The sequence below is a fragment of the Acomys minous genome, assembly GCF_964271855.1.
Source record: "Acomys minous genome assembly, chromosome: 8".
NCBI classification, from domain to species: domain Eukaryota; kingdom Metazoa; phylum Chordata; class Mammalia; order Rodentia; family Muridae; genus Acomys; species Acomys minous.
In genome coordinates, this window is record NC_140489.1 from 62,232,539 (window position 1) to 62,255,723 (window position 23,185).

General features: G+C 43.6%; 1 protein-coding gene across 3 annotated transcripts in view; it reads right to left on the reverse strand.

Moving 5' to 3' along the window:
• The window catches only part of AKAP6 (A-kinase anchoring protein 6), a 450,197-nt gene that overhangs the window by 320,076 nt on the left and 106,936 nt on the right, over positions 1-23,185 (reverse strand). For 2 of the 3 annotated variants that reach the window (XM_084791783.1, XM_084791781.1), the window contains exon 3: positions 15,802-16,168. In XM_084791783.1, the coding sequence (XP_084647909.1) occupies positions 15,802-16,134 (333 nt within the window). In that variant the 5' untranslated portion in view covers positions 16,135-16,168. Of the gene's footprint in view, positions 1-15,801; positions 16,169-20,839; positions 20,885-23,185 lie in introns of those variants that run through there. The other variant, XM_084791782.1, reaches the window with a different exon arrangement.

The window sequence follows — 23,185 nt, forward strand, 5'->3', positions numbered from 1 at the left end:
AGAATAAGATATACACCACATTGACTTTTTAAATAAAAGCAGCAGCCATAAAATTGTATTATATAAACAGACAGTGAGTACACACCCATGGACTTGCATTTTAAAAAATTTATTATATTTTAGGAAAACCACATTAAATAGTTATGAAGCATTTATTCTTATTTATGATCTTGTGACAGACAGAAATATATAGCTGCCCGTAAAACCATAGTAAAAGCTAACACTGTTTTTGAAAACCCTCTAAACAAACAAACAATGACAAAACAGATGTCTACCAGCTTTGAGAAATAAGTTCACTAATTTTTCAAACATTTAAAAAATCAATAGTGTAATTTATGAGAATTGAATAATAAAGACTATTATTAAAGCTATAGATACTTTATGTTTATATCTAACAGAAGGAGATATAAAGAGGCTAGAAAAATCAAAAATGAGAAAAAAGAAAAGGAAATTACATAAACACACACACACACACACACACACACACACACACACACACACACACACAGAATGCTTTCTGCATGCACCTGAGCAGAAATAGAACACATTCTGACTCATCCATTTTACTGTAGAAGACCAAAATCCAGTAAGTAGATTTACATATCAAGGGAAAATCCATCAAAATCCACGTGTTTATATAGAATGCAGGAAATACGGGAATCCACAAGGATGTTTAACAAGCTATTCTTTCCAGGACAATGGAAACTCTTGCTGTGTATGCGTTTATACAAAGCCTACATTTGTTGTGATCAGGACTTCTCTGATTCACACCCCTTAAGGGCAAAGTATTCAGGAAGCTAGGTCTAGAACAAAGTGAGAAAAAAAAATAGTAACACTTGAATTTCCAGGAGTGGGAATTAACTTCAACTAAGGAGGTTCGCTCAACCATCACCAGGGTAAGAGTATCAGTTTGTTTTCAATCAAGAAAATAATCAGAGGAAATGAGCTGAAAGCTGTTTGTTTTCTCCAACACTACTTCAAAGTCAAACCATGTATCAAAGGAGGTGTGTTGCTACCGAGAGGGAAAAGAGACCCCTCCCTACAGACAAAGCAGGAGAGCTCTGCTCATGATCTTGCTACCGTAGACAACACAAGAGAATGTGGGAGGTGGTGAGAACCCACAGAAAGACTCAGCTGCTGGGCATGCTGGATGGCTTCACGAGTAGGTACTTGGGCATCATGTAGGGTATCCATAGCCTAAACAGCATGATGGTTCCACATGGAGAGAGGAAACTGGTCCAGGGATGGATTTATGGAGGGGGCTGGCTTGTCCGAGGTACTAGAAGGGGATAGTTAGAAGGAGCACCAGACCAGCTAGGTCTAGACTTGGAACATGACTCCGAGACTATGTCTGTGCATCTCTGCTTTATGTTGGAGAGCAGATGAAAGTTAAGGGAGGTAAGATCTGTAGGTCAAATATTTTTAAAAACAACACTTCACTCTGGGATGTTTTGGGGCACAGACACTTACAGAAAGGAAAAAGTCTTGTCTAGTGTCGTTTGAAGAACTAGACAGTGAAAAAGCTCTCTTTTTATCCAGACACTGATGCCTGGATCTCGTCACCCCAGAGATGGGCTCCTTCAGCAGGTGCAGTACCAACTCCCTTTGCAGCCGTGAACGTTTGCACTGGGGCCAGTGGCAACACTATTATCTGAGAATCACTGCATGAGCTTTGACAGAAATTCAGCTTCTTAATCGAAGAGGAAATTGTAGGAAGCACCAGTTTTCTCCTTGTGAACAAGAGTCCTGGTGATACAGGTCCATTTCCTTTTCCTTGGAAGAGTGGATCACCTTTCATGTTGTATTTCATGAATTTTTTCCATTTAGTGATGTATTTGGCAAACATGACTTAATTCAAATAATGATGAACAACAGAAGCAACTTACATCAAAATGCCTGCTGATGACAGCCCTGAACAGATGGGAGGTTTCAAATCTGGGCCGTCTCATTCTATTCACATCACACAAAGACAGATTACTCAGCCTCTAACAACAAGACACTGATGAGAGTTACAGGACCTAGTTGCCTCCAATTCCCTGCTCCCTGCTCCCTCCAGGTGGTTATCAGTGTGATGGGCTTTTTTGTTTGATGGTTTGGTGGTGGTGGTGTTTTGCTTTCTACTTTTGCCACCCAAGTCCAGCCGCTGTGTCACATATAGCCTTGAAATCAGCTCACATCTCTCTCCTGTCCAGATCACCCTATGCCCACCTGTAAACTTATTCTAAGATAGGGTTGCTTTTTAAACATGTTTAGGCCAATTTTACCTTTGTAGATGCTTTAGTTTTCATGGCCTTCCAAATGGCCACAAACCCAAGCTCAATAATATATTATCCTCTTTATAGTGTAGAAAAACACCCTTCTGTTCATCAGATGCAATGCGTTGTCTGTTCAGACCATCCCCTTCCCTTGAACAAAGCAGCTCCATAAGACTGTGAGTATGGTACACACACAGCCTCACAGCTTCAAAATGAGCCATTCACATGTAACATGTATGGCTACAGATGAGCTGCCTCCTGTCTGGACCCATGTCAAAAAATGAGTGAGAAATGCAAGCTTTCTTCTTTTCTCTTTAAAATTTATATATTTATATATAAGATTATACAGGCTAACCAAAAATGGCTAATGTCTGCACACTTATGACCTTCCCTACTTTTGTTTCTCCCAATTTTAAGAGGTGTCCTACTTAGGGTTACTACCATGACCAAAATCAAGTTGGGGAAGAAAGGGTTTATTTGGCTTACATTTCCATATCATAGTCCATCAATGAGGGAAGTCAGAACAGGAACTCTGTGCGGGGACCTAGAAGCAGGATCTGATGAAGAGGCCATGGAGAGGTACTGCTTACTTGCTCTTCATGGCTGGCTCAGCTTACTTTCTTACAGCTTCCAGGACCATCAGCCCAGTGATAGCACCATTCACAGTGGGAAGTGTTTTTCCCACATCAATCACTAATTAAGAAACTGTTATACAGCTAGATCTTACAGACACACTTTCTCAAATGAGGTTCCTTTCTTTCAGATGGCTCTAGCTTGTGTCAAGATGACATAAAACTAGCCAGACAATTGACCCCTTGCCAGCTTGACCCTCAAGCATATCACTGTTAAGCCATAACCTTTCCTTTTTTGTTCATCCCCAAATCACATGTTACATCAATATCACAATATAAAGCAATTTATAAAATGTTAAAGTCCCACAGTATTTACAGATTCAAACACTTTAAAATCAGTCACTTTAACAATCCAAAGTCTCTCTGTGTTTCTGTCTCTGTATCCATCTCTCCCCTTCCCCCCAAGACAAGGTTTCTCTGTAGAACCACACCAACTGTCCTGGAATTTGCTTTGTAGACCGGGCTAGCCTCAAACTCACAAAGATCTGCCTGCTTCTGCCTCCTGAGTACTGGGATTAAGGGCATGGGCCATCACATTTGGCTCCTAAGTCTCTTTTAAAACCTAAAATCTCATTTTAAATTCTGTCCCTCAACCATGGGTTCCTATGAAATCAAAAATAAGTTGAATACTATCTAACCTCAAAAGGGAAGAACCAGGGCACAGTTACACTCTGAACAAAACAAATTCAAATCCCAAAATTCTATCTTGTGGGTCCTCTAAAGGGCTTGGGCCACTTCTCTGGCTACGCCATCTGTAGCATACACAGACTGTCTTCCGGGTTCCAGCTGGCTCCACTCTATGCTCACTGCTGTTCTTGGTGACGATCCCATCATGCAATCATCTTTAAAGTGCTTGGGTCTTCTGCTGCAGCTGGGCTTCACTTTCACCAATGGCCTCTCTTGGGCTCTATTCAGGGACTCTAGTCCTGCCACACAGTGCTGAGCCTCAGCTATTCTCCATGACTTCTTCACACCTTCAAAACCAGTACTTCCTGGGTGATCATTACACTACCAAGGTCAGCTACCAGTAGGAGGTACAGCCTTGGCTGCCTGTGGAACATGGTTTCTGTGTGCTGACCCTGAGGAGAAGGCTTCCCAGAAGTCCTCACCTCCATGGTACTGATATTTTCTTTATCACAGTTAGTTTCCCAACTCTAGCTAACTGGCATCAATTGTCCAAATAACTCAAAAATTTCATCTCAATGGTGTCAGTCTGTTGTTAATCATGGCTGACTAGTCAGCACCAGCTGACCAGACACAACAGATTCTTAACTCACATGGCCCAGTAGAGTCTTTGCTTCCCTCTGAAACGTCATGAGCCAGACTTCCATTGTTCTTATTACCCAATGGATTTTCTAGCCCAAAGTTTCAAAGTCCTGCTATAATCTTCCCAAATACGACATGGTCATATCTGTCCCAGCAATACCTATTCCAGGTTAAAAAAAAAAACACTTCTGTCCTAGTTAGGGCTACAACCAATGTGATGAAGTGCCACAGCCAAAAGCAAGTTGAGAATAATGGGTTTATTTGGCTTACACTTCCATACTGTAGTCTATCATTGAAGGAAGTCAGGACAGGAGCTCAATGAGGGAAGAAACCTGGATGCAGAGGCCATGGAGAGGTGATACTTACTGGCTTGTCATCATGGCTTGCTCAGCCTGCTTTCTTATAGAACCCAGGACCACCAGCCCAGGGATGGCACCACCCACGATGGGATGCACCCTCCTTATCAATCACTAATTTAGAAAATTCCCTACATCTGTGTCTATATTTTCTCAGTTGAGGTTACCTTCTTTCAGATGACTCTAGCCTGTGTCAAGTTGACATGAGACTAGTGAGGACAATAGGTCACCTGCAAAACTGAAAAACTTCAAATGAGTCATACGGAAGCCATTTTTCCTTGAAACAGTGACTTTAAATCCACAGGTCTGTTTCTTGGGGAAGGGAGAAAGCACAGAGGTATCCAAACTGTTTCCTCAAAACATTTCCTAGGGTCATCAGCTAGGGTTTTAAGCTGGAATCACACAGCTCTGTGAAGATGGATTTCATAGTAACTAACAACCAAACTCTGAGGCAACTGATCTGCAGCATAGCCAGGACAGCAACTTTTAAAGCTCCTGGGACGTCGTGCTCTGCAGCCTAAGGCAAGAACCAAAGGCTTCCACGTGTCATGCTGCATGTGGAAGCCAGTGGGGTTGTCAACATTTCTCATTGTATGTGCTCATCTCCATCCGGTTCCAGCTACCTCCTAAGGAGAGTAGCAGGAAATCCCATGCTACCAGAATTTTAGTCTAATTTGACCAGATGCTCCCTTCCTTTAAGATGTGAACTTTTAAAAGCATAGGATGGACAGAGCAGGTGGCAACTATGAGGAGAGGGAAGTTAAGTTTCTTCTTTATTAAGGGTAGCCTTGAAACTCATACTCAAGGAGACCCTAACACTTCATTTATACCCCTACTTTAATCTGTTAATTCTCTTATCTGTGGTAAGTTAAAATACACATGGATCTCGCCCTTTTAGTCTAAAAACAGTGAGCTGTATCATATCCATTCATCTTAAGTGTCCAGCACAAGGGAATGGGGCTCACACATTCACATTCTGTTTCTTAGACCTCAGCATGTGAGAGGTGGGAGGCCAACGCACTAACATGGAAGGAATATTAGGCTTCATGCTCAAAAAGCATGGTGGCACTGCCAAAGTCATCAATCCCTAACCTTTTGAGACTTACTTTCCTCAACTGTAAAAACTGGATGTTGCGAGGAGCAAACAATGATAACTCCAGATATATATTAAGAATTCTGTGAAAGCACCAGAAAACTGGGAATAAGGCTTCCTCAAGACCCAGCTATCCCACTCCTTGGAATATACCCAGAAGATGCTCCAGCACACAACAAGGACATATGCTCAACCATGTTCATAGCAGCCTTATTCATAATAGCCAGAACATGGAAACAGCCTAAATGTCCCTCAGTAGAAGAATGGATAAAGAAACTGTGGTACATTTACACTATGGAATACTACTCAGCTATTAAAAACAAGGAAATCCCAAATTTTGTGGACAAATGGATGGAACTAGAAATGATCATGCTGAGTGAGTTAACCCAGAAGCAGAAAGACTCACATGGTATATACTCACTTATAATTACACACTAGTCCAAAAGGCATGACCCATGAAAGTCTTCACTTATTAGGAGATTGGGATAGATGTGAGGACATCCTATTGGGACTCTAGGTGAGAGAAATATAGGAGAATGGGGAAATAGAAGGACCAAGAGGGTCATAAAAACCTATAAGAAGAATATCATGATGGGTGGATCTGGGCCCAGGGGTATTTGCTCAAACTACTGCACCAATCAAGGACAATACAAGCAGTAAACATCGAACCTCTACTCAGATCTAGTCAATGGACAGGACATTCTCCACAGTTGTAAGGAGAGCAGGGACTGACTTGGACATAAACACTGGTGTTCCGTATTTGAGCCCCAGGAACGGTCCTTAATCAAGCCACTGCCAGTTTTAGACTTTCATCCTTGCTCTCAGTTTCAAATCCCTCTATGATACTATTTATTTAAATTGTGTGCTGCTGATTTCTTTCAAGTTTTGTAGCCTGTGACACTCCTTAGTTTCAGCATTCCTTTTGCTAATTAAAAGTACACAGCTCGGCCACCTGGTGGGCTTCTGGGGCCACCTGATAATTAATACTCCTATTCTGAGTTCTAAATATATCAGTCCATGTGGCTAACATTTATACACAAACATCTCCACAACAACACGACCATAAGCCCAACAGAGCTGTTTTTTATGTTATTTTGCCCTTATGTTGTATTAAATATCTATTTCTTTTTATTTTATGCATATGGAAATTTGCCTGTATGTATGTATATATGTATGTATGTATGTATGTATGTATGTATGACATGCCTGATTCCCAAAGAGGCCAGAAGAAGGCAAAGATCTCCTAGAATTGGAATTACACACCGTAGTGAGATGCTATTTGGATGCTAGACACAGAACTACAGTCCTCTGCAAGATCAGCTCTTCACCACTTAGCTGTCCCTCCAGTCCCACTTTATCCAAGTACTAATCAAGAATGTTACATGGTTTTCAAAAAATGTGCTATGTGTGACACATATCTAAAAATCACACTGTAAGTATGTTCATCAATCAGTAGCCAAAAAAAATGTTCATTTAGCACTTAACCTGTCTTCCAGCGCTGGCTGTGAAGTGACGTCACTAACTGAGTTTTCCACAAAGCCAGGCCTTTCAGGCACCAACAACCCTTAACTCCACCTTCCATGTGCTAGGGATTGAACCCGAGGATTTGTGTATTCTAGGCCAGCAACTACCCTTGAGCAGTCTCTAGTCTCTTTTATTTTCATTTCTTTGCTTTAAAAAAAAAACATAAATTACTTTGAGACAAAGTCTGCTAAGTTGTGTAAACAGTCCACAAACTCACTATACAGCACAGGTTTTGTGGTCAATAATATCACATGTTATCACATAACCTATGTGCTAATTATTGGGGAAAATTTCTACTAATCAGCAGAATGAAGCCACAGCCCTGCAAGCCTGATGGTGCATGCCTCTAACTGAATCACTTGAAGAAGCTGGAATTCAAAGTCATCCTCTGTGTGTAGTGAGTCTGAAGCCAGTCTGAGCCACAAGACTCTCTCTCCCAAGGAAAAATTAAAGAAATGAAGGGAGGGATAAGGAAGGAAGGAAACTGACTTTTGGTCATAGCAGCCATCTTCCAGTAATCTGCCAAAATGACAGACACAGAGGAAAAGAAGAGGGGTCCCCACTACATTTTCTCCGTGCCTTTTAGGAAACATGGAGTTGTTCTTCGGCCACATTCATTTGAATCCACAGGAAGTTAGTATTGTAGATGTCAAGGGAGTGGGTGCTATTCCCAAGGGAATGCCCCAGAAGTGTCACCACAGCAAAACTTGAAGAGTTTTCGTGTGTCACTCAGCATGTCATGGGCATCATCCTAAACAAGCACGTTAGGAGCAGGATCTTCACCAAAAGAATGAAAGTACAGATTGAGCACATGCAGAATGTGAGGAACCCAGACAGTGCCCTGAAAGGGGTGAAGGAAAGTGATCAGAAAGCAAAGAAGCAATGAGAAAGCCGCCCGGGTCAGCTGAGGTGCCAGCCTGCTCCACCCAGAGAGGCACACTTCCCGTGACATAACAGAGAGGGGCCTGGGTGGCTGGAGCCCATTTCCTGTAAAGTCATGGCTTGGTGGACAAAAAGAAGCAAACTGCCCAGAGTGCTTTTCTAAAGTTAAAAAAGGAAAGCATGGAATGAAAGCGAAACAGAAAGCACACCCCCTCCCCCCAAGACACCTCACTACTTGCATTAGGATTCCAGCTTACTTTATCAATTTGTAAGTAAGGGACATTTTATTTTTCACACTTGGAGGCTGGAAAGCTCGTGACAAGGCACCAGGAACCCTGCTTCCTGGTGAGGTCTTGCCGCCGTGAAGCAGGCACCTTGCCACTGTGTCTTTACATGGTAAAATAAGCAGGCCAGTGGAGCCTCCATTGCAAGGTTAGTGATCTCGTTAAGGAAGGGTGGGCCTGCTAGTATCACCTCCTAAAACCACGCTTCCTAAAGAATGTGGGGAGACTCATTCACACCGTGTTACACATCGATAAAAAGACAGAAGAGAGAGACTCTAGTCTAGGGAAATCTAAGCTTGGGGGATTTTTTAAAAAATTACTTTTCTTTTCTGCCAATCAAGTCCTATTGCAAACTCCTGAGATGCAGACTACCCCTTTGATGCAGTGATTTAATGAACATCCCATGTAAGTTTTGACCTCAGAACAAAGAACAAAGGCCGTAATGCACAAAACACTACCAGATTAAGTTCTATGCAGTGTATCTTCTAAAACTTGAGTATATATCAAAGATAGTGAAGAAATGGGAGAGTGAGCTAAACCAGTGACTGTTAAACTGCTCTAGCATGGGCTCAGGAAAACACAAAAGCTTACACCGTGACCAAGTACGTGTACATGAATATAGTTATAAGCAAGCTTCACAAGACAGCGTTCATCCTTATCGATCTGTCCTAACTCATTGTTTCAGTGACCTCACCAAACCTATTTCACAACTTGCTAAACAGACTGAGATTTTGTTCTAGAAAAATAAGGGTTAGAAGGAAAGTGTTTATTTTTCATAGAAAAAATTCACTTCAATCTCATGTAAGATATGCTGTGTTCACTCAGGTGGTAGGAACCAATTGCTTCAGAACCTGAGTCACCCTGATGTTAGGGTCAGAACCCTCCAACTTGCAACTACTCTTGCTAGTAGCTCAGTTCACTCAGAATTGTGCGGTCAAGAATTTGGAGAAGGGGGTATTAGAAGCACTCAGTAATCACCCTTGGCTGTTGCCTACTATCACAGACAGTGGCCCCTGGTCTTCACAGCGGTCACCTCTTGGCCACCACTGTCACCTTGGCCAAAGCTCGCTTGTTATGCTTCTATAACAGAAATGTTCTTCCCTCTGCACCTGCCAAACAAGGGACAAGTCTACCTCAGTCATTCAGGAAGTCACCTGAACCATGCCCTCAGCCTTTTCTTCTTACTCTTACCCACAGTGCTCTGCTCCAGGGCTGGGAACACTCTGTGCCACAACCCACCATTGCCCTTACATTCTGGCATAATGGCACAACCTCTTGGATCCATGATGACTCCATAATCCCCTCCTAGGAGCCCCTAGTCCCTAGGTTTCCACTTAGATCATCAGGCAAATCTGTTGTGCACATTTCCAGCTGTGAAGAGGGCAGCACAGAGAGCCTTTTCCCAGCAGCCCCTCCAGACCCCTTGTGAGTTAGTGGGTATCTGGATGAACTCCCAGATGTCCCAGGCATCTGAGTCAGGGTGCCTGTAAACAGGGATTTTATACAATAACTTTGAAAAACAGGCCTGTAACTAAGACGCAGACACAAATCTTATGTGATAGGAGTTTAGAGTTTGGAGTCATGAATTGATTCCAATTAAGTCACTTCCAGACTTCTGTCTATTTATAGGCTTATATCCCTTCCAGCTGGTCCACGCCGTGCCTCCTCCCCGCTATCGTGTTGTCAGGGATACGGACGGCATTCTCTCTGAGATGGCACCAGCTTTGGCAACTTAGCACCCAAATACGTTTACGCAGCGGAGGTCTCAGCGAAGACTGAAATGTTTTAAGGTTCTTGGCCCACTTTTCTTGTGCAGCACAACTTCCTGAATGAGTCGGATGAGTTTCTAAAACTTCTTTAGCTGTTTCTCATATGCACTTCTTGCTAGGGAATAGCTAGAAAGCCGGAAGTAAAATATACAAGCTGTGTGTTGAATTTTAAAACTAATGGAGAAAGGATTTGGTGTAAGTCAGTTTTCAGTTTTCCTATGACTTTTTTTTTTTTTAATCCTAAGGTTAGCTTTTCTTCCCTTTCAGTAAGGACCACTCCCTATGTGAAAACTTTGTAATAGTGATTAGCTCAACCTGGAGGTTATAGTAAGATTTCCCCTCCAAGAATTTGGAAATAAAGGAGATCAGAGTGATATGTTCATTTAAATAGGAATGGTCCCCATTGGCTCACATATTTGAACGCTTGGCCATTAGGGAGTGGTGTCGCTTGACAGGTGTGGCCTCGTTGGAGGAAGTGTGTCACTAGGGGTAGGCTTTGAGGTCTCAGATGCTCAAGCCAGGCCTAGTGGGACTTTTGCCTTCTTCTGCCTGTGGATTCAGATGTAGAAGTCCCAGCTATCTCTCCAGCACCATGTCTACCTGCATGTCACCATGCTCCTCGACAAGATGACAATGGACTAACCCTCTGAAGTGTAAGCCAACCCCAACTAAATGCTTTTCATTGTAAGAGTTGCCACTGGTCATAGTGCCTCGTCACAGCAACCGAATACTGACCAAGACAAGTGCTGTCTGAGAGAGAGACTAAGACCAACACGGTGAGCTCAGGCAAAGTCTCCTTCAGAGAATAAGAGTAAATCTGGGGATGCAAAGTGTGTGTGTTTGTTCTGATGTCACAGACGGCAGCAGCAAGTGGAGGGAAGAAAGTGTCTGGGTAAAAGATTTGAACATATGCTTTGTATGTATGTGTTCGTATGTGTGCACATGTTCCTGTGTATGCACAAGGAGGCTAGAGTTCAACTTTGGGTGTTGATCCTCAGGAACCTCCCACGTTGTTGTTGTTGTTGTTGTTGTTGTCGTTGTTGTTTTAAGGCAGGGTCGCTGAGACCTGAAGCTCACAGATCAGGCCAGGCTGTCTGGCCAGCAAGGCCCAGGGACCCTGCTGTCTCTGCCCTGTGCCCAGCACTGGGACTGGACTGCACGTGAAGGCTTCTGTGCTAAGATTTGTCCGTGGTTCAGGTAACTGAACTCAGGTTCTCCTGAGTTCACAGCAGGCACTTTACTGACTGAGCTACCCCCTCAGCCCCTGAAAGTATATTTACTTATCAAAATAATTGCCAATTGATCAGTTAAACAAAGAAACAAACAAAAATGAGTTTCAAGGGTTTGGCAAGCATTTGCAGCTATGAAGTGTCTAGAATCTCTGAGCAGATTCCCCAGACAATACCCCGAGACTTCAGATACACACTCCCAGATTCTCACTAACGGGAGAATGCCACGAACATACTTGGGTCTTATTCACCCAATGCTTTTGTCTGAATTCAGTCTTCACGGAACAAGCACACTTGCCATATGCTTTTCAAAACAAGCCTGCATGTTGGGGAAGGAGGCACTGGACATTAAATGCTTGGATTCATCTATCTAGCCTATGTAGGAACTGATCCCATACTTAGTTCCCTTCCCTGTCCTAAGCAACAAGGTAATAAAGAACTAGATAGTTGATATTTTTTAAAAGGCAAACAAATGTTACAATTGCATAAGATAAAAAATAAATAACGGATTTTAGTAAACAGGCAGCAATACAGCCACCCCTAAAGGCCCTGATGACCGTGGGAAAACAGGCAACAGCAAAGCCACTCCCGAAGCACGTCATCGGAAATACATCACCGCCCACTGGCAGGATTCAGGTCCCCTAAGCCATGTGGGTACCCTCTGCGCGTGCCTGTGCACTTTCTGCGCATGCACTAGGACACTTATAAAGGGAACTCCTCCCCTTTCCCCACGCTCTTCTTTCTCCGTGTGTCTCCAGAGACTGCCGCTGTATCCCTTTCCCTTAATAAACCTCCTAAGTGGATCTGCCGAGTAGCGTGATTTCCATTTCACCCTAGAGTCCTACCGCATACATCCTAGTAACAGGGAACAAGGATTAGATAATGTCTGTGAGAAGGAGGCAGGTGTTTTAAGAGGAGGAATCAGGAATTGCTGGTCTAAGAATTTAATATATGACCATTGGTAAAGCCTACTTGTGGACATTTTACAAAAACATTTTTTCCAATCAAGTTTTTTTTTTTTTTAAAGAAAAGACCATGTCGAAATGACTTAAAGCAAGCACTGCAACGGCAGTGTGAGGCTCGCAGACAATTAAATGTTTGTGCGTGTGTTCCCTTCATCAAACACAGAGTAGGTCTCTCCTCTTTGTTCCCAGCCTCTGCCTGGCCTTCTCCTGGACCTCTATGAGTGGGTGTTAAAACCTGGCTGTGCCTCTGGCTAACAGCTTGTTGAGGATCCAGAGACAGCAAAGACGATGGGGAAACATAGTCTCTAGGCAAATGAAACAAGGGAAGGTACCAGGTAAGAACTAGCTTGACGTTTCCCTGGGGTAAAGTGGGAAGAGCCATGCCAGGGACTTAGGCAGTGAGGAGTCAAAGGAAGAGATCCAAAGCAAAAGGATGGCATATCCTGACAGACACTAAAAACAATAGCCACCAAGTGGGAAATGAGCTGCAAGAGTGCCGCAGGTGAAAGGAGACAAGGTTAGTTATAGATTCTGAGTACCCAGGAGTACAAGAGGCGTATGTGTGGATAGAAAGTCGTTCTTTAGGGGCTGGAGAGATGGCTCAGTGGTTAAGAGCACTGACTGTTCTTCCTAGAGGTCCTGAGTTCAATTCCCAGCAACCATCTATAATGTGATCTGGTGCCCTCTTCTGGCCTCTGACTGTATATGCAGGCAGAACACTATATACATAGTAATAAATAAATATATCTTTTTTTTTTTTAAGTCGTTGGGCTAGAGGAGGACTGACAGTGACGGAGTGGCCATTCCCACCTTGAGATTTTTGCCAAGACACAAGCAGACAAGCCAGGTAAAAAGCTGGGGCTTGGAATACTGGGGACACATTAGGATAGACACAAAAAAATGGGGTTTCTCTGTACCCAGGTGGTCTTTAAGGTCAGAGGCATTCCTAGGCCTGATGACTGCTTTTCACTGTAAATTAATTCGTTGACTAACTAACCAATGTAGTGAATGTGAAACTGGGACAACTTACTCAAGTTGGAGCTGCCCTTCTGCTTGGCTACACGTCTTATTCGGGAGCTGCTTTAAAAGGTTGCACTGCTAGATTTCCACTAAAACACTGTCCTGTGCCCCCTTTATTATTTTCAACTAATGTAGAATGCAAAAATGACATATTTAACCTTTCAAATGCATTGAAATGTCACTGAAAAAGAAATACTGTCTAATCAAGGAGAAGTTTATAGAAGCATATTAGGATCCAAAACTGCCCTTTGTATGGACCATAGTAGGCCCACACACTAGCGCTTGCCACTTGATGAAACAAACACTGGGGGAACGGCTAACAGCAATCCTAGAGTAAAATGAAGGTAGGCAATCCCAGTTCATCACTGAACAGCCATCAACTGACATCGTATGACCACTGTCCTGACCTTACGTCTCCTGTAGCTCTTTTCTCAGCAGAGAAGATAGCCCACGCCCTGGAACAGAGCAGTGACACTGACAAGATGCTTTGTGAAAAGTACAATGAGAAAAGCAGTTCTCCCTAGAGATGATCCTGCAAACACTAAATACATTACCGGAGCAAGAATTTTACATTTTTATTCTGGATCAAATTTTAAGTTTCCATGTGTACATTATTGATCTAATGAAATTAAGTTGATGACGAATTAGCATTTGAAGACCTTCAAACTTTAACCATGTTTTTAGCTGGTCTTCTAAACATGTGTCCGTCCCCCTCTCTTTCTCTTCTAGCATTTACCAACTTCCTACATAAATATGAAGGATTTGGAGGGGTAAAAGCTGATTCGCCTTCTAAACTCAATCCTGTATCAATGAAACCACACCCTAGCTCGGCACTGGAGGGGTCAATGTGAAGGAGCATCCCTTAGCTTCTGGTTTACTCAGATCCCAAGATGCCCAGGGACTATTCCTCTGAGGAAGTTATTCTGGGACCCAGTCACAATACTCCCTGTTACCGAAGGAGGGAGCTAAGAGGGGCTACCATTCTACTGTGGCTGCTTCCAGTCACATATCTGCCATCCTGGTGAATTCTTCCCAAGAAACTATGAAAACAATGAGAAAGAGCCCAGAGATGCGCCAGCTGGAGGGAGCAGCCCCCAGTGACATCCTGGCTCTCGGCTTACACTGTAGTTTTTGCTCACATGCTCCTTTCTCTCCCTTCCTTACTGCTCTTCCCTCCTCCCTTGTCTCCTCTCTTTCTTCTTCCCTCCCTGCCCTAAACACTAATGCATAATCTACTGTCCTGGTTAGTTTTGTCAATTCAGCACAAGCTGAAGTTTTCTGAAAAGAGGGAATCACGACTGAGAAAATGTCTCCATAAGATCAGGTTGTGGGCAAGCCTGCTGGACATTTTCTTAATTAGTGACTGATGAGGGAGTCCCCCTCCCCCCATTGGAGGTGGTGCCATCCCTGAGCTGGTGGCCCTGGGCTCTATAAAAAAGCAGATGAGCAAGACAGTAATCAGCACCCCTCCACGGCCCCTGCATCATCAGCTCCTGGCTCCAGATGCCTGCCTTGGGTTCTTGTCCTGACTTTCTTCACTGATAGACTGTGACCTGACAGTTGTAAGCCAGAAGTAAACCCTTTCCTTCCCAGGGTGCTTTTGACCACAGCGTTTTATCACAACAGCAGGAATGTCACTAAGACATCTGGCACAAAGGCTGAGACAGATCTACTGTAAACACTGAGAAGCATTGAGAAGCATGCTCTCTCTCTTTCCTCTGTAGTGCTTATAAGGCTATGTCATTTCAGTGTTAAGAATCTGTTAGTCTGTTACTTTATGGCATTTAAGATGAACCAGCTTAAGTAAAAGAATCTTCCTTAGGGTCCCATCTAACTTGAAGTTTATATAAGGCCTATATGCTATGGAAATTTTTTCCCCTCAAGGACCTGGGAGAGAGAAAAGGCTATGGCACGGTAAAAGTCACAGTATATATTTTTGGAGTCCCTCATTTAATTGTCATCTCACTAGCACCTCCAATTCTGTGCTGTGATACTTTCCAATGGTCTCCAGAAGCCACGGACGTTTTTCAAATGTCTGACGTTAGATCAGTTGTTATAAAAAGCCCCTTTCTTCTGCAAAGTGCATTGTCTTTGGATGAAAGGCACTCCTACAAGAAGAACATTGCCCTTCCCACCAGGGTAGAAACCACTGTTGGCCTCAAAGACAGCATCAGCCTCAGCAGATGGTGCTAATCACATGACTTGCTCGCCGTCGCAGATGCTCTACTGGGAGACTTTTGTTAAGCCTTTGTAATGCTTTGCAGGATCCTTTCATTTTCCACAACTGATTTCTACGACATGGACCAAAAATATCCTTCCCTTTCCTCATACCTGTTCTATTCTCAAAGGCCAGTTTCACTCTAGATAATTGGCACATGTAGTAAGATTAGAAGCAAACTGATCTATCTGTGTGTTTACAATCAAGAATAATGTTTTCAAATCTGTTGCTCTATTTCCCGCCTTCGACTCTTTCTCATTGGCAGTTACAGAACTGAGCCTGACTGCCCTCCAGAAAGCCTGCCTTACCTTTAGCTGAACGAGATGCACATCCACATGCTTGCTGTCTGCATCCTGCTGGACCGAGTAGGTTAGGTCACGGACCCTCTCTGAGGTCATCCGGAGCCAGGTCTCAATCTCAGGCAAGTGCAGGACAATCTTCCAGTCAGCCACTGTGTGGAGTGGGGGTGGCTTTCCATACTGCTGCTCGGTGGCATCTATGTCCTTCATGCTCTCTTCTCCCTCTCCTTGTCCCTGCTCCACAGTAGGTGTCATGTTGATGGCCATGGGTGAGGCATCAGTGGCCATGGGATCTGGGTCCTGTGACCTCAGTGGGGAAAGTGTCACGCTCATGGTTAACATGGAGAAATCTAAGCCTTACTTCTTTCCAAAACAGCTGAAAGGCAAAGGGAAAGAAGAAAGCAGAGTCAGAACAGATTGCCAAATAAAGCAAAGATACTTCACAGAAGAAACAGGCTTTCTAAATAAAGCCAGATTTCTAAATTAAGAAAACCATTGCTCATAACAAAAACAGAAAGAGGTGTTTTGATTTTCTACATTATTGCCCCAAGACCCAGTATGTAACAACACAGGACCATGGCGGTACTGTCTCTCCAAAGACCCATTTTCCCTCATTCTCCTAGTAATAAAATACCAAGATTTAGCTATGAATATTCCTTCCCAGAGTTTAGAATGACAGCCCCCATCTCCTTTGCAGCCAGCTGTGGCCCTGCAGCCTAGTTCTGTCCAATGAGAAGTAAGTGCAATTGCTAGGAAGAGATCCTAAGAGCTGTTTCACGGGACTAACTGAACTAGAACAAGCCACTGGTTTGCCCTTCTGCTTTTTCCTATTGCTTCAGTCTATGTAGTGGACTCCACGGCTGGAGTTCTTGCTCTACATCAGTCCAGGAGATGCTCTGGGGTGCTCTTAGAAGAGGACGGTGAAGCACAGGGCTAGGTACATGGGTGCAGTGAGACACTGAGGAGCCTCTCTGGTAGGATTGTTGGCTTGTAACAGAACAAATTTCTACTTTGTTGAAATAATGATTAATAGTGGCTTTCCTACTGTATGCATCCAAACATCATTCTGATTCAAAGCAACATATTCAATACATGATAAGTAGAGGAGGAGGATGTTCTAATTATGAAACACTGTACCAGTCTCAGATACTGTTCATTTTGAAGGTTTAGATAGATTGATTGATAGACAATAGATAGATGATAGATTGATAACATTCCAAACTGTTAGTTTCTCAAAAAGTAGATTACATCAAATAGGTCTAATTAATGCTAAACCCAAGTCACATTAATGTAACATGTGGTTATGTTGAAAATATCAGAGGCTTTGGAATTTTAAGGGTAATAAGCATCTGATACATACTAGTAAAAAGCTTACCAGATAGGTGAGAATGAAAACTGTGTATTGTGGTGAACTAAGTTTGCTTTGGAGGATACAGGTTAGCTACTAAATTCACTTCCCTTCTGGAGGTGATCTCGCATAAAATACCCATGGGCTCTTATGTTTTATTACAAAGGGAGGCTATTTCAGTCTTGGGAGCAGCTTCTATTCAAGGCTGATAGATTGCTTTGTATTTTACAAGGTTGTTAGCTTGTGGTGGTGGTGTTTTGTTTGTTTTTAACACTTTCAATTTATACTTCCATTACTGAAAAGTAGCCGGTCAAAAGTTCAGAGATGTAATGTGATTATAGGAAAGTAGCGCCCATTTCATCAGATTCTTAATATTCACAGAGTGGCTGTCTTGCTTCCTATTGCTGTAACAAAGGCCTTGACCAAAGTCGCTCGGAGAGGAAGCGGGAGGAAAGTCCCATTTCACCTTGCAGGTCACAGTCTGTATCCTGAAGGGAAGTCAGGGTAGGAACTCAGCCCTGGAACCTGGGGACAGCAGCCGAAGCAGAGGCAGTGGAGGAGTACAGCTTACTGGTTTGTTTCCCATCAGCCTGCTTTCTTATACAAGCCAGGACCACCAGCCTAGGGGTGGCACCACCCACAAGGCCCTGAGCCATCTGGCATTAATCATTAATCAACAAAAAGACCCGCCCACAGATCAATCTGATGGACGCATTTTCTCAATTGAGGCGCTGTCTTCCCAGATGACTCTAGCTTATTTTAAGTTGACAAAAAACAAACAAACAAAATCTAACCAACACAGTAACAAAAAGCAAACAAAAAAGTTATTCTTACTTACCAATAGAGAAGGAAAAAAGAAATCAAGTCAACTCCCATTTGAGCAACATGTAACTGTCAACACTGGAGTGAGCGTGGGGAATAACTAGACCTGCTGACCTGACCAGAGCGTTCAAGAGTCAAGTCTCATGTATTCCGTATTCTTCCAGCACTGCAGTGTAATCCCCTCTTTTGACTTCCTTCCTTTCCTCCCTCCCTCCCTCCTTTCTTCTTTCCTTCCTTCTTTCTTTTCTCTCTCCCCTCCTCCTTTCTACCCCACCTCCTACTCTGTCCCATGCGGCACGCACTGGTCTCAGACTTATTACGTAGAAAAAACTAGCTTTAAAGTTTTGGTTCCCTTGCCTCTAGCATCCAAGGGCTGGGATAACTGGAATGACCCACAATGTCTAGCTCCCCTTTCCTGATTTTACAGCAACTAAATTTTGAGTTAAGTAAAGTTCATCAGTGAATTTTCTAAAGTGAAGTTATTTGCAAAAGACAAAACACATGTCATAAAGTTGGCTAACCCCCTTTGGTGCCAGCCTTAGAGACCTGCCTGGTGCCAGGAGGAAGAAATAGACTCCTGATATGTTTAACCATCTTCTGTTCAGTTTTTTTTTTTAAATAATAATGATACTAGACTTGACTACTAGAAAAATTTTGAAAGATAACAAAATGTCATCGGACGGATCCAATCCCAGGAAGACTGAGCTGCTCCAGTACCTCCCAAGCCACACCCCGGCTTCACACAAGCCCTGGTTCTGACTTCCCAAAACACATCTAAATTATTAATCCGTTCACTGCTTTCTACGGGAGCAATATCAAACCTCAGCCTCAGAAAAGGATCTGATAACAGAGGTTACTAAAGCTTTTTTGTTCAAGGACATAGAGCTGGTTACAAGTAGAGAATACATGGATGTTACAGTGATCGGCTAAGAAACTAGACTGCGCCAAGGGGACAACCAAGAATCAGGATGGTGTGGACAGAACCGCCTCAGACACACATATAGTCACCTACTTGCCCAGGACTCCTGTGTAACTAATGAGAAACGCTTGCTGACCACCCGGTTTTATCAGATTCCTAAACTAAGTGATGCCTTAAACTAGAGAATGTATCAACAAACCAGTTCATCACATCAAAGAGTTGCCTTAGCCTAGATTTCCATCTGTGCTTACAGGCGACACACAGGTGAGCACAGTGCACACGTTCAATGCATCTCAGCCTTAGTTTCCTTATCTGTAAAATGAAGGAACTGAACCAGGTAAGACCTCATCTGGGCAGGAGAATGTGAGGCTGCCTACAGTAGAGACCCAGGGATTTCCCAGCTATCCCAGCTTCCTCTCTGAACCGAGAACTGTGTAACTACTCCGTGGTGGCTCTCCATCCTACCAAAGCAGGCAGACATATCAACTTACTTGTCCTAGTTAGTAGGAAAAAGAAAGTGATGCCAAGAAAAGAGGTTTCAAAAGCGTAGTCAGCGTAGTCAGAATGATAATTCTTCCCAGAAGAACAAACCAGACAGGACCCCCCTGTAGGATCTTCTACTTCAGACTAAGGACATGGGTGTGGTTGTATGTGCAGAGGACAAGCAGGACAGGAAAACTAGCCAGCAGGTGTCGGGGGAGCACAGACTGCACATTACTCCAGAGAGGGCTTGGAAGACCTGAAAGGTAAACTTCATAGCAAGATTTCCCCACCCAAATGTTTAACCACTTAAACTGCAAGCCAGAAGGTTTCCTGTGTAACCTAGAGGGCTCAGAAGACATTGTTTTACTGAGCTCACACTTCATTTTGTGTCGCTTTCTTTCCACTACGTATACTTTTGCACTGGAGAAATGAATGCATGTGTCACATGCTTAAACAAGCTTGGGATGTAGCATGGATGAACTGACATTTCATGGGAAGCAATTAATATGAACACTTTTCCAGCTCTAACAATTTATTGCACCATAGCACCATAGATGGCCACACACCCTTGCTTTTCATAAAAATCACATCAGATTTAAAAGATAAACTTGTAATATAATTCAAGGAAATGGCTTCAATGTGTGGTAATGATCTTTATGCTCAATTCCCCACCCTTATCAGAGTTACTCATTCTTGCTTTTGAAACAAATTAATTACTCTAGGAAAGCCGGTGCAGGTTGCTACTTCTATAAGCTACAAGGTGTACGCTTTCCCTTCGTGACTCACTTCAGAAAGGAAAAGGTGCCTTCTAGTCACAAAGACATGAAGAAAGCAAAAGCCACTAGACAACAGCTCACGACAGTGCAAGGGACAGCGTTAGGCCAAGTGTATAGGGGTACCCACCGGGTTGTAAGTGACTCCAAGAAGACCGATCAATGAGCACTTGAAACCCAAGGGCCTCTCCCTCCCTCCCGTTATCAAATGCTTGTCTGTGCTCACCTTCCCAGCATTAGAGATAATACCCCTTTTATCCCAGCTCCTGTTAAAAATAGCGCCCATCAAATCCCTTCCTTTCCACACAACTAAAGGAGAGGCAATATACAAAGCACAAAGGCCAAAAGGAGTGTCCTTCTGGGCAAAAGATTTTTTAAAAATCTTTCCATTATTTATTTGTGGGAGAGTTTTTCCTACCTTGCTCTACTTATTATCCTGTGGACACAGAAGAAAACACACTGCAGACTGATTAATAAGAACTGGTACTGGTATCTCTCTAACAGTCCAAAACTTTTGAGCTGAACCCTGCGGCTACCAGAATGCATTTGACTTGAGTAACAGATCTGCTTAACTGAGGGCAATCTTCTTAGGACAAATGAAAAGGCAAAGGTCCCAGCTGCAGGGCCCTCAAAATTGCCCATCTCTCCTTTCTCCTGTCATTTCCCCCCTTAAAGAAGCAAGGACGCAGCAACTGTACTCACTGTAAACGCTCTCATTCCTGACGGCTCTTCAGGATGAAGCCTCTGGCTCCTCCTCCTCGCCCCATCCTGGCTCTCTGCTTGTAGCCAAACAAGAGAAAGACCAGTGTCAGCTGCTCCAGGCCAGTGGTGCGGCAGCTCTGGTGCTCTTTAGTGGTGACCTACGTCTTAAAGTGAGGGCTGCTACGAGGTCCCTATTTGGAAACTAATGTATATGTTGCAGACTGCAGTCCCGGCAGGCAGGCCTTTTCCAGACAAGCAGTGAAAGTGATAAGTGAGCTGAGAAAAGGAGACAGTTGCCAAAACAAGGACGCCTAAGGAAACCAGTGCTCAGAGGACACAGCACTATCAGCCGCTGCTGCTCAGAAGACCCAGGATGACATTCCCCCACAAACCCAGCACTCCCAAGGCAGGATGAAGTAAGAGTAACGCTAGCTGCCAAAGTCAACTGACTAAACGGGCTTGCATGGCCCCCCTTTCCTCAAGAAACTGTCTCCTTCATGTGCGTGTTCCATGATGTGTGCAATGTGAGAGACAGTCCTGTTATCACTTAATCCAACCCTAAGTCTAAAGACAGCCTTTCATATTCCGCTTGCTCGATGGGACTAATTGTAGCCACACTCGCAGATCTGCACGCTGCGTGTTACATCTTACAAAACAGAGGTAGAGGCAATTCTGTTAGGCATAACTCCATCAATCCTGACCTAACAAAGTGTCCATCCCTTTTTGTCTTCCCTTTCATCTCCTCCCTTTCTATTCTGATGATAACCTCTCACCATAGAGCCTCTTCATACCAACATTTAGAAAGGAAAAGCAAATCTTTTCTAGACCGTTTCAATTTTTGCCTCAGGATTTGATTGCATTAAGGAAAAGCAAGTGAAGTCAAGAAGTACACACCCGAGCCCAGGAGAACAGAACTGGGCTCTGCGAACACAAGGGCATGTCAATAGAGTGCTTAATTAAATGCCACCGCCTACCAAGATGAATGAGAACTAAATCTTCTCCTGGCTTTAACTCCTGCTGCCCAGATCTTGTGGGGTCCACAGATAGGAAATGGAACAATTTTAGGTCAAAGAGCTGCTGCTAAGTTGGAGGTTAAACTTGTACTTAGGGAAGAAGGAGAAAGCGGCTTTGGCACCAAATGGCTTTTCCAGACCCATGATCTCTGCCTGTTGCTGTGCCTTCTCACCTGACCCCATGTCTTCTGGGACTCCTGGGAGTGACACTGTCCTAACCTTCCTTCCTGCATCAACAGGGCCATCTCGGGGAGAAAAGAACTCCAAGTGCATCTGGGGAGGGGACAAGTTGACAACTAGGCTGGGACAGACTTCCTCAACTTAAAAGATCACCCCAGGAGTTGTCAGCCTTTTCCCCTTCTCATATTTTAATGTCCTCCCAGCAGGCACACGGCTTCTTACAGCAGCCACTCACTCAGATGCCATGCATGGCTCTGTGGCTCCTCCTGAGCCACGCCTCTAATTCCCTTTTCCCTAAGCATAGCACCTTCCATCAGCAATACTGACCTTCATAAACCAATTTCCTTCTTCAGCGCCTCCTCCTGGACTTTCGGAGGCATGGATGCCCAGCCTGACCAGTCTTGTCATCATGCCTCATATTTTCTTTCTTCCAGGATGGAAATAAGTCGCTGTCACAGAGATTCACTTGGCTACTTGAGGCAGACAGCCACGAAACGCCCACAGCCACCAGTGTATACATATATGGGACACACTGGCATGGAATGGTCATCTCTTTTATTTCTATCCCACGACGACAAAGTCACCTTTAAGTATTAGGCAGCCACCTTCCCCTTGTTTGAGAAGATATCTCGAGAAAGACTAGATTTTTACACTTTAATTTATTATAATTTATTCAGATAACTGAATGCTACCTGAGAAAGACTGGATTTTTAAAGCACTAATCTTAAAATGGGCATGGTGACAGGCAGATCTCTGGTTTACATAATGAGTACCAGTCAGCCAGGCCTGCAGACAAGGCTACGTGTCTGAATAATACAAAGTAAAACACTGGTGTCTATTACTGTGAATAAAATGAATTAAGATTTATTTTAAATCAGCTGACATTATTGAGAATCAACTATGTGTAAAACAACTTATGTCTATATGACTCATTGTATTTAACCTCAAAAATTATAATCACATAGGGACAATCTCTGTCTCTCCCACACCCAGCACTAGTACATGCTACATAGGCAAGAATTAGTCAAATACACACATGTATTTTCAAATGCCCTATTTTTGCCCCAAAAGGGATTAACTAACCTGGGCCCATGGTGGCACACAGAGACTGAACCACTAGCCAAAGGGCATGCATGGGCTGAACCTAGGCCCC